Source organism: Macrosteles quadrilineatus, unplaced genomic scaffold, assembly GCF_028750875.1.
Source record: "Macrosteles quadrilineatus isolate MER2022 unplaced genomic scaffold, UCM_ALF_1.0 Scaffold_6__1_contigs__length_79288215, whole genome shotgun sequence".
Taxonomy (NCBI): domain Eukaryota; kingdom Metazoa; phylum Arthropoda; class Insecta; order Hemiptera; family Cicadellidae; genus Macrosteles; species Macrosteles quadrilineatus.
In genome coordinates this window covers 75,983,223-75,995,608 of record NW_026542599.1, presented here as the reverse complement: position 1 = coordinate 75,995,608, position 12,386 = coordinate 75,983,223, and the positions used below count along the sequence as shown (strand labels likewise).

Below are 12,386 nucleotides of genomic sequence, written 5' to 3'. Positions count from 1 at the left end.
TTATTTAAAATAATTTTGATTTTAACTTATCTATTAATTTTGTTTTTTTTCAATCCGAAAAAAGCTCGATCAAGTACTGTTTGTAATTTTTTCGAAACTAATGTCTGTTTAAAATATGATTGATGGGGTTCAATTAACGGTTTGAAAACACCTGTTCGCTTTGCAATACGTTTACTGCCAGTTCTCTACGATTAACACGTTCATAAGTGACTCTTTTAGCTCCACGCCAGCGATGTAATACTGTTCTACATCTATAGTTTCTTTCATTAATTTAATTACACTACTATCAATGGGTGTTGTTAAAGTTACTTTTTTGATGGTTTGTTTTTGTATGTTCGTGACGGTGACGACAAGTTTTTCAGCTGCACGTTCCAAAGAAACAAAGATATCGGTTGGTAAAACTGCAGAGCAACTCAATGTAAGTAACATATACCTAAACGAAATAACTTACTTACTTCATATTTTACATGTTAAAGTAAAAAAACCGTTGTTTGTAAAAATACTATGAAATATGAGTTTATGACCGTATAATTATTGGTGTCTATTATCTAATAGATTATTGTAGAAATTTACAATCACGATAAGTAAAACGCAAGTTTTAAAACTAAAAAAATCTTTAGTATGTGAACACTTTGTTATTTATCGTGATAGCGAATTACCCCAATTTTATATTAGGTAATGTGAACTCGCCATCACAAATAAACTGAAAACATTTGTTTGTACAGTTAATGTTGGTTTCGTTTATTTCTTAATGCTTGTTGAATCTTACTTTCATTTTTGGTTCTTTTCATAACCTCTGTGGGGGATTAATTACCTTAGACTTCCTTGGACACCCTTTCTGTGGGGAAAACTTTTTAAAAGTTTTTCATTTAAACATGTATAGAATGAATAATTCATTTTTCTTAATAGTTACGTTTTTGTTAGATAAAAGGGTGCCAAATACGTACTTCATTTATTAAAATGCCCAGGCTTGCCAAATTATCACTAATTGTTCAATTGTTATATGTATTTCCACTTGACGTATTTTCACAGGGTCGTTTGGAAAAGACTGTGACCAAATGGGGTTACACTTTGAAAACATACCTCGTAGAAACTGATGATCACTATTATTTGACATTGCATCGTTTAATGTTGAAAGAAGAGAAACCAAAGTTATCCGCCATTTTCATCATGGACGGGATAACAGGGTGTTCGCCGTTGAGCATAGCCAACCGGAAAAGCTTGGGTTGGTTTAAATAAGTCATTATACAGTATCATATTTATCGTGAATGTCTCGCAGAGTTACCGTAGTTTTCATAGTTGAACCTACTTTTGGGTCAGTACGTTTTTGTTTTAGGCCAACCAAAGCCAATGTGGTTTTAAGTATTCGTTAAACATTTACGGAATGTAAATAAAAGATACGTCTAATAACACTTAAAACATATATTTACGCTTGTACTGTTGCTCACAAGACAGTAAATATACAAAAAAGATGGTAAGTGGTGATCGATTTCGATTGGACACTCCAATCATCATACCCTATAGGTGGGGTAACAGCTAGTTAGTATAAGATTCGGGCCAGTGAATTTATTTTTTTTCAGTATATTTTATCAGTACCATTTATGTTTTGATTTATGTTTGAGTTATGTTATTTCGTAATTATTTATGTTATGTGTTTTCTCCAGCTTATCACCTCGTAGACAAGGGGTATGACGTATGGTTAGGAAATGCAAGAGGAACATTCCTTTGTATGAGGCACAGAAACATGAAACCTAGCGAAAAGAAATTTTGGGATTTTAGGTAAGTCGTTGATTATATTGAATCGTTCCGTGAAGAAAGACAAAATGAAAAAGCGTCGAGTGAAGTTATCAATCGTCCTGAAAGGGAGTCAAATAAATAATAATGAGTTTCAAGATAAGAGAAGACCACGGTATAATCTTTGAGCGTCGTAAGATGTTTTCTAGAGTTGTATATTTTTCTCTTAAAAACTACTGATACATTAATTTAACCTAGAAATGTAAACAAAATGTGTGTGTGTGTGTGAATATAAAACATTTGAATTACATAGGAATAAATTTGACATTATTATTTACCTAGAATCGTATGGATATTGTAAAATTAACTATTACTTACATTAAATTATTTATAACTTTAGTAACACTTAAGATTTGTGAGCAGCTTACAACATTTTAGAGTAAATTTTCAGGAACATTACTGTGTTAATTGATTCCTAGTAACGTTATGCCAAAACTCACTTTACTAATTATTTCCTTTTTTAGCATCCTTTAAATAACTCATAACATTATTTTGCAATGTTTATCAAATGAAGAAAACAGTTATGATTTAGGCTATACTTTGTACCGACCATTTCTCAGATTAAAACACACAAAATGTGATTTCCTTTCTCTTCATCTTTTTAAAATTTAAATTTATTCTCTTCATTATTTGCAGCAAGACCCTTTTTTAAATCCTAATAACACGTTTATTTTTCCATAAACTTTTGGAAACAATATGATTTGGACATATCCTTTTTGAAAATTATTATTCATGAAACATTAAGAGGTTCATTGGCCATAATGAGAAATCATCTATATGGCAAACATCAAAATTAATCAGTCTTATAGCTGTATAATCCTTCGATATTTTATGTGTACAATTTTTCTGTGTCATTGGCAACCTTATTTTTTAAGGCAGAGGTTTTTAATTTTTATAAATAAATTCTTTTCTCTCTTTCTCTCCTTCATAATTTATCTTGTTTCGTCCACTCTTTGTTAGACACCTACAACGATCCTCTCCAATTTTTATAAGTTGCTTTTGAGATTTTCCTTTACTTAATCCCCCCTTTTTCTTAATTTTCAGTGAGAACTCCATACTTCAATATTCTCACACTTGACCGTCACAGTTAAACAATTTGAATATCTTATAGCACAATCCTAGTAGTGTATTTAATTTCTTACAGTTTCAATCTGTCAAGGTATATTTAAATTATAAATTGACTCATATTACTTAAACCCAAATTTATTTTTTAGTTTCCACGAAATCGGCACCCACGACTTGCCAGCGTTCTTAACCAGAGTCAAGCGGGAGACAGGAGCGGCCCGGGTACACTATGTTGGCTACTCTATGGGAACCACAGATTTCCTGGTCTTGGCCTCTACTCAGGCCACTGTGGTGGAGAATGACGTGGCCAGTGTCACACTCATAGCGCCTGTCGCCTGTCCCATGCATTATCGGTTGATAAGCAACAGGTTCAAACGGTTTTTCGCCAAAATATATCTGGTAAGTGTATTCACGCAAAGAAACAAGGTTCCAACAACTAGGATTAGTTGAAATTGGTTGTTTTTAGTTAGAACATTGGTTAGAAATTCAGTGGATACACTAGGTTTCAATCCTTAATATAATTTCAATTATGTATTTAGAATTATCTAACAACAAGCTGCTATACCCGTGCTTTGCAACGGGAAGAAAATGTGACCTAGAGAGCTATTAAAGTAATCCTGATGTGTGTTTTAAAATACGGCAACTTTATGATTTAGTTTGAAAATATAAACTCTGATTTAAAAGTGTAAACCTGCTTACTTTCAAACCCCTACTTTGTATGTTAATAGATCCAAAAGAATATGACAACATACCTTAGTGTAGCAATAACATAAATTGCTTCATATTGATGCTTCACGAATGACATGTTTTACTTCAACTTTAGTCATGCCTCTTTACATTTAGCTTACTACTAGCTGTACCCGCGGGCTTCGCCCCGTTTAGCTTCATAAGTATTCGCATGGCTCATTCACGTCCTGGTTGAAGTTCGTTCGCTACGCTCACTCACCTTTAGGTTGGAGCTCGTTCGCTGCGCTCACTTGCCTTCAGGTTAGCTTGTTCGCTACGCTAACTCCCCTCAAGGTTGAAGTTCGTTCGCTACGCTCACTCACCTTTTGGTTGGAAATTAGCTGTTGTCATAAATTAAAAAAAAAATTAATAGTGCTGCACTCTGTTGGTAATCCTTGTAACTTTTATGCTGTTGAACATCATAGAACAGAACCAACTTGTTTAATTGAGACAGCTGTTAAGATTCATTAATTCCTTTTAAATATGAAAAATCATAAGATTAACATGGGGAACTGCAGAGCCACTGGGGCGGAGCCCGAAAGGGTCTTTGAGATAAGAATATGCTTTAATGTTAATCGGGAATGTGAGCTATCATCATGCCAAATTTCAGCCCAATCCGTCCAGTAGTTTATGCGTGATTGAGCAACAAACACACACACAAACACACACACAAACATACACACAAACATACACACAAACTCACAAACTTTCAGATTTATAATATTAGTAAGATTATTTTTTCTCAAATTGAGGGTTGGAATCACAGACACTCCCCAAATTACGACTGAACAGATGAAACCCTCTCAGACTAATCTACAAATGTTACAAAATGTTACTATACAAAATGTTAAACCATATAGTGTATACTATACAAAAATATACTTTGACGGGTGTAAAACATGTATAGAATTATATACAGTACACTTTAAACTTACATCAGCTGTAAATGTGAAGGAATGTAGCCTGTTAGAGAATAATTTGATATAGTAATTTTTCCAATACACAGGAAAAATGTTATACTGTAGGATACAACTATTAAGGTGACAATTACATTATCACTTATGGTTGTATTCTAGTACGTATGGTATGACTTAACACTCGTAATATAAGAGAAGAAACATCATACATCACTTTTTGTTAATTATTTGACTAACTGAGCTAAGTTTATTCTGAAACTATAACTTTGAATTGTACATAGAATCCACCTTCCCACAGTATATAAAGAGTAACTTTTCCAATACACAATTTACAAACTAACAGTATTGAGATTAATCAGCTTCTAGATTAACTCCAGTGTCATCTAAATATTTTACATGTGTTTAAATTTATTGATATTGTTGCAGAAAATGAACGGAGTGTTATTTCGAGGAGATGTTTTCACTCTTCACAAGCACGTAGCTTTGGCGTCATACCACGCTTGTAAAACAATGCTTTTAAGTTGGCTTTGTGAGAGGCTTTTGAGATTCCGCTCCAATGGAAGGGACCTATATGATCACGTAAGAGATTTGGTTGTTTGTCTTTAAGTCATTTTGGATTAGATTAACACAATCCCAACACACACGGGTGTGTGTTTTAAGCATGAGATGAGTGAAGAGTGATCATGCCGTTCAATAACAAAAATAGTAAATTTTATCGTAGAGCGTAATCTGACTCGATCCGATTACAAGTCTTGCGAAGGTTAAGGCCAAGGTTGAAGACACTCTTTGCCAGTGTGAATACCTATATTTTTCGTCATATTGCATTAAAACAAACTAAGCTAGAAAACAAAGATACTTTTCGAGTAAACAAAAACCTTTTCAAAACGATTTTCAGCTTGTTTCCAATTCCATTAATGCAAATAAGTAGCTGTTTATTAATCATATTGTCTCTTAGGACTGTTTTAATGTAGGTACTTTATACCATCAACACGTTGAGATCAATAGCTCAGAATCTTGTCAATACAAGAATTCAACAATAAGATAAAACCTAACCTAATAAAACAATCGATGAATATTTTCGATTCATGCGATTGCTACTATCGAAATTTAAAACGGTTTACAACAGCCTATTTTTACTTCCTAGGGACAATAGGTCTTTTTAATCCCTAGGGAGTAAAATTGCTACCTTAGACCCACAATGCATTTATAAAAATGGCTGGTATCACTGCGATATGACGAAAAACTATTAAGTAAACCTATATCCAGTTTTGGACCATCAAAAAGTACTAATCACAGGATCGAACAGGCAAACCTCTCATTAGTTGTCGAAGATCTTCTCAACTACCAAGCTCTTTGTCAATCACCTACATAATTTCAAATGTTCATGAATTCGTTTATTTCTATTTACAAATGTTTTATCAGGCTTCCAAAATCATTGCAATTGTGCATTATCGTCTATCTCAAAATATAATACTATGTTTTACGATTTTCAAAATTATAATATATAGTATTCTCATGTATGAAGGTTAGGTATTAACAGAATGAGTGTGTAAAGTTGAAAATGTAAAGTAATGTTTAACAGCTTCAGTGCTATGATTTTGCAGTTAAACTCTCTGGAAGCTCTTCCGTATTTCCCGTGTGGTGCGTCCGTCAAGGCGTTCCTCCACTTTATCCAACTTGCAGAAGCAGGTAAATACGCTAGGAAATTAGTTGTAGTATTTTTTAATGTTCAGTTGAAATACATTTCAGTACTGCAAAATTTTCAACGTAGTGGGGTATGTTTTAAATAGCTTAAGAATTTAGGGTTTTCAGAATTTTTTTTCTGGCAAGTATTACTATTACTAACACAAGCTTAAACCATCTAATCCCTTAATTTACAAATAATTAAGATGTATTTGAAATAGTAGACCAATACTATATTCATAGACCGTCATCAACAAAATTCAAACTTAATTTAAACTATTGACAATTTTACAGTTCCTCATGATAGATTTCATCAATGTCTCTTAATTTGTCTGAACTTTGTTTAAGAACGGTTCCAGCACTACGATTATGGACCAGAAACGAACGTTGTTAAGTACGGCCAACCTGAGCCATTAGCGTATGACCTTGGCGCCATTGAGAAGGAGTTGTACTTGCTAGTGGGAGGTCAGGACTCAGAAGCAGATAAGAGGGTAGGTTGTCCATTGAAAATATGTTAATATAGATCCGCCAAGGGGTAAATATTACAAAATAGCCAGAATATATCTTAGCATTATTTTTTTTTTAATTGAATCATAATAATTTAAAAATATTATTTGAATTATACCTTAGGAGTGTAATAAACGAAAATTTGAGATAATTTAGTGACAACTCGTTTGGTAAGAAATCAAAATGTTTATGGACATATTATTTAATTTGCAAATTTTACTGTATTCACTTTGGAACGAAACCAACATTCAATTACGCTCATACACTGACTATTAGCAGGTAAAATTAATCAATGCCAAAATAATACAAGAAAACATAGTTGTTTTCCCCATTTGTATATTTGCGGGTCCAAATGGGCTATAGACCTTTGCGTGGAACGTCCAAAAAAACAAGGGATGAGTCATATTACAAGGGGAAATGTATGATAAAAAGTAGTGGCAGTACCAGGATCCAAACCCACATTAGGCACTGCCACTGACTCTATATACTGTAAATATATATATAAATTCTTACATAAGAACAAACATCGCCACCGAGGTCCACTATAACGTTACAATGTGTTCTAGGATATCCAATGGATGCATGAAAGGTTGAAGAATTCATATTATGTGGACGAGCCATTCATACAGTTTGACCATCGAGATTTTGCGTTTGGCACAGAGATTAACAAGGCGTCTGAAGTGGTTATTGAGATAGTTGAAGCCTACGACGCAGGCAGAGAAACAGAAATCAAGAAAACTACAAGGTCAAAAAGTTTGCATAGACAAAATTCCTGAGCATGCTGGATTGAATTGAGTTGAATTGTATGGCTGTATTTGAAATAAATCTTTACAAACTTCTATATTTAAAGCGTGTTATTGTATGTATTGTTCTCCTTAAAGGTATTTCTAAGTTGAGATTTTCATACCCATTCTGTCCCACTGAATAACTAAGAATGGTAATGTAATTTATAGTATATAATAAAATTTGAAACATATTTGATATTTTTTTGGATAACAAATATAATTGAAAACACCGTACAACACGTAGGAGCCATTGGGGACTTAAGAAAACAACCAAATTAGAATCAAATTGATAAGTAGGTTTTTTTTTAATTATGCATTTTTCGTCGTACAGCTCTAAATGACTGTTTTCAAGCTATTATGAAAATTTCTTCAAAGTGAATGTAAAGTTGTTCTGAATTGTAACAAAACGTCCATTTATTTAAGCGTAAATAATAAATCTCTAATAGATAATATAAATAATGTTTATGATATTTGGAACTAATATATATTTTTCAAAGCTAAATAAATATTGCAATGCTGAAAGCTTGGAAATTCTTAATTTTATATCTCAACGACAATATATTAACTTGGGACTTTTATTTACTTTCTTCATTCATGCATTACTTTTTAAAAGACTGATATGGATATGAAGGAAGTGTTTAAATACCTCAGTACATTAAACATATTTTTTTCCAAAGCATTTCTTTAAGTTCTTCTAGATAAGAAACTGATATTATATTAGTGTTATTTACTATTGTCTTGTGTTATATAAAGTATGTGGTTTAAAAGTTTATCTTTAAAGAGTATAACTTATATTGGAGATATTGGCAATTAATAATGAAATGTATAATTAAGTTTACAAGTTCCACAAGGCCAAATATATAATTATTTTATTTTATTTTTATTCACATAAGGTATATTTAAAGGGTATACTTAAATGTTGGTGGCAGATGCTGTCAAAGCTACAAAGCTACTACAAAATACCCCCGCCGCAGCAAACCTGCAGACTAAGCGAATTTCCATTTGACTGATTGGATTTACACTGAAATGTCTACTTAAAAATATAACATTTATTCCCTATTTAAATAGAATTAGTTTAACAAGTACTTAGGTTTGCTGCATCAGGGAGGGTAAAACTGTTTTTTTATGTAAAATGTAAATAGTTAGTAAGAAATAAAAACATTTTCCAAATTTGATCAAAATATGTTCATAAACAAGCAAACTACAACAGTTTACTTTTTCTCCATAAGATTAACATGGAAATTTTAAATTTACAATTTTTTGGAATTTTCTCCGTAACCATTAGGCGCATAATAACGCTTCAATATATTAAATTATTTGTTTTTTTAAGCTCTACAAACTGGTTTGGAAAGAAATTGCTAAATTTTATGTTTTTTGGGTCAAAAATGGGAAAAACCTATTTTTACCCCATAAAACCCCCCGTAAACCCCCGTTCCCATGGTCCGATCATGCTGGATCGCGAACTCGTTCGAATAAACGTAGGTTTACACGTTTGTACCAAATTTCATCAAAATCGGATCATTTTTGCTCGAGTTATCGTGCTAACGGACACACACACACACACACACATACGGGGTTTTACCGAATACTCGCAAACACCTAATTGTGGCATCTTTCAACCTGCGGCCACCAGTGGATGAAGGAAGGTGGTAGAAACATGTCTGCATCGATATTTTTAATGAACACTCCATTTTAACATCTAACATTCCAGTTTTTAAATTGTGGCACCATGCCACAAATCGGTATATATCAACAGTGTGTGGACAGGATGCCACTAATGCGTTGTAGTGCTTGAGCGGTGTGTGCGCCCCCCCTACTTCTCGCGTGCGCTGTTGCCAGTTCTCCGTTCTAGTTCCTTCATTCCGTTCTGTATTCATGTGGCTATGCCCTAGCCGCTGTAGCTCATTTCCCGCGCTCATGACGTCGTCTTTTATTAGTGTAAGGATTTTATATGAAGTTTTTTTCAAAGCTCCAATAATTTTTACAATTATTGGATTTAAAGTCAATAGACCAAATGAAATGTCGTGAGGATTACATAAAACTACATGCTATTTTGTTGACATTTTATCGTCACATTGTATGTATGGTTTACGAACTGAGATACTTGGAATAAAGGCCTTAATGTGCTGGGTAAATTATCAGTTTCATGGGAATATACAAGAAATCTATTCTATCTATATATTAATTACATAAGCCGATTCTTTGCGTCAAAATTGTGGGCGACTGGGAAGTCTTAGAACGACGTGAGAGGGCTCAAATTAAAGGTCTTTAACCCGTGACGGCGGGAAGAATAGTGAAATTCCCAAAATCTTAACACAAAATTAGATATAACGTACAATGTTCTCCATAAGAATAGCATTAGAAGGCATTTACTGCTGATTTTTGTTTACTTCAATCCAGCTGATCGTGGTTTTATCATTAGCAAGTAAGCTTACATTTGGATTACTCATTTGCCAGTCAATTCTGCAATGTAATGTATACTATATAAAACCAACTATATAAAGGGATAACGTTACCTTTAATAATCAAGACTTTTTAGTTATGTCAAAGTTGAAATAAATTGTTTTCAAGATTTAAGAAACGATTCAAGATTAAAAGAAGATCTTCTTTGTTTTTATTTCAAAACATATGTAAAAAAATTATTCCAATTTTTTTTTTAATTTACTAACATTTATATTTGAGATTTATTGTACCGTTTAATCAATATTTTGTATGAAGTGGAATAACCTCAACGGTTACTCTTAGAAAACAATTTGGGAATAGAGATGAAGTAGGTTCGTACAGGTATTTAAACGAACCAAAAATATTTATGTCGTGATTAGTTTCGATAACTGGGTAATGGAACCCTAACTAGCCGCAAAATAGTTAGTAATTAGACGTTGACTAGGCCCTTTTTTGGTAGAATATGTAAATCAATCGCACCTTTAGGAGGATTAACACCACATACTTACACTAGGCTAATAGTGGTTTTTTAATGTTGATCACAAACAAATTTAGGTCCAAGTTCTGTCAATGGGATGCCTTTACTTAAGAATAATTTTGTTAAACCTTTACAAAATGAGCATAGACTTAGAAATAATAACTGGGTAGGGTATCTCAACACACCATTTTTTGCCTTTTCTTATTTGACGAAGACAATTTCCAATACTGTTTTTCAATCGGGGAAGCCTTGTTATCAGCATTAACCAAAAAACCAAAGCTACCATAATAAACCAATATTTATTCATAAACATGTTTGCTGCCTTTAGCAGTTAAACCTCTGGAATCATTCAAATTCTTTATTGAAAATAACGTTATCAACAAAAGCAAACAAAGACAAACAACAAACTGTTTTGTTTTTTTTGCACAAAAGATATGTTGTAGTGGGATATCTAGGCCTATCCTAACATATAGATAATTTGATTCTGAGTTTGTTTAAATATTCCAACAATAATTCCTTTTCCGTAGCTTTTTAGGGACTATGTCCCTACAAGCCACTAGTTTACGTTAAAATACGCAATAAGTATGACTCCGTTTTTTCTGTATGCATATAATTAATTCATGGTAATGTAAAAGTATGCGTAACGAATTTTTCACCTCACTATGATGTTTTTAGCTGTTTTACATACGTTTAGCTGGTTTATATTGGTGGCTGAAAGCTACGTTTTGCTGGCCATGCCAGCTGTCATCGTCATATTGGGACCGAACAGGGGTTTACATCCCTAGGGCCGCAAAATCACTTTTTCGCCTATTTACTTAAAACATTAATGTATATAGAGTAGGCCCGTTTTCAAAAAAAGGCAATGCAAGAAGCATTTCATGTAACAATTGGGGAAACAACGTTTTTAGGGTATTTCGACCCTGCTGAGTACGAATCTGCCTGTTGCCAACGCGAAATTTGAACCGGAAGTGTGTTATCCAAGATGGCGACCAAAACTCTGTTTGCCCCATATCTCCCTTGTTAGTTGGTCTAAAATAATGGTTTAAACGTGTATATAGGGGGTTTTCAGACGCCAAGCACATTAAAACACTCAAAATTTACTTAAATTAAGTTTTGAGGGCATATCTTCCAAAATGGCGCCCAAGATGGCCGCCAAAAACTCTAATTTCCACATATCTCCCTTGTTTTTTGGCTTAAAATAATTATTTAGGCGTCTGTATAGGGGTTTTCTCGGATGCCAAACACATTGCAACACCCAAAATTTACTTACATTAAGTTATGGGGGCATATATTCCAAGATGGCACCCGAGATGGCCGCCAAACACTCTTATTTCCGTATATATATATATCGCTTGTTTGTTTGTTTAAATTAATTATTTAAACGTCTACAAAGGTAATTTCTCGGATGTTAATCACATTGCAACACTCATTATTTACTTCCTTTGAGTTTAGATTACATAGATGGCAATAACAATTTTATTGTGCTTTCGTGAGCTCCGTGCGTATGTATTTAGTGTTTAAAACCAGTCAGATATATATCAGTGGCTGAATATTTGCTACTATTTTTGAAATACCAATTGAAATTTTGCAATGTTAAAGTAGAAGGCAAATTGTTTAATGTACTCTTGTGGCACCGTAGATAACAAGTAGTATAACAGAACATATAATTAAGTAATTGTAGAATTAATTGTGTATGATGTTGACCAATTTATCACATATTTAAGGTGTCCAGTTATGTAAATAGATATTTATTGTAAAATATGACGATGCCATACGTATTTTTTGTATGTTTTACGGCAATAAATAATTTGATTTGATTTGATGTTATTTGAACATTTAGTTCAACAGAACCTGTAAAAATTATTAACAATCATGGTAAACGTAATACGTTATTTTCACATTTAATAAACGAGAAAACATAACGAATAGCGTTTACCGTGATTATTGAACGAATGGTTCAAATACTCCCTATTGCTAATTTTGAATAAA

At 33.0% G+C, this 12,386-nt stretch overlaps 1 protein-coding gene across 1 annotated transcript; it reads left to right on the top strand.

Moving 5' to 3' along the window:
• The first annotated feature begins 218 nt into the window (after window positions 1-218).
• LOC128997042 (gastric triacylglycerol lipase-like) lies at window positions 219-7,522 on the top strand. The gene is made up of 8 exons (XM_054422622.1): window positions 219-418; window positions 1,033-1,225; window positions 1,665-1,779; window positions 3,009-3,258; window positions 4,929-5,081; window positions 6,107-6,191; window positions 6,534-6,676; window positions 7,259-7,522. Exons 1-8 carry the CDS (start codon window positions 290-292, stop codon window positions 7,466-7,468), a joined length of 1,278 nt encoding a protein of 425 aa, XP_054278597.1. The 5' UTR covers window positions 219-289; the 3' UTR covers window positions 7,469-7,522.
• Window positions 7,523-12,386: the final 4,864 nt, after the last annotated feature.

What these genes read in the sequence shown, in the direction of transcription:
- LOC128997042 (XM_054422622.1), top strand. Translation starts at nt 290, where the DNA reads ATGGGTGTTGTTAAAGTTACTTTTTTGATGGTTTGTTTTTGTATGTTC. An exon ending in AAGAAATTTTGGGATTTTAG is followed by an intron (nt 1,780 to 3,008) that starts GTAAGTCGTTGA and finishes TTTATTTTTTAG; the next exon opens with TTTCCACGAAATCGGCACCC. An exon ending in GAAGGGACCTATATGATCAC is followed by an intron (nt 5,082 to 6,106) that starts GTAAGAGATTTG and finishes ATGATTTTGCAG; the next exon opens with TTAAACTCTCTGGAAGCTCT.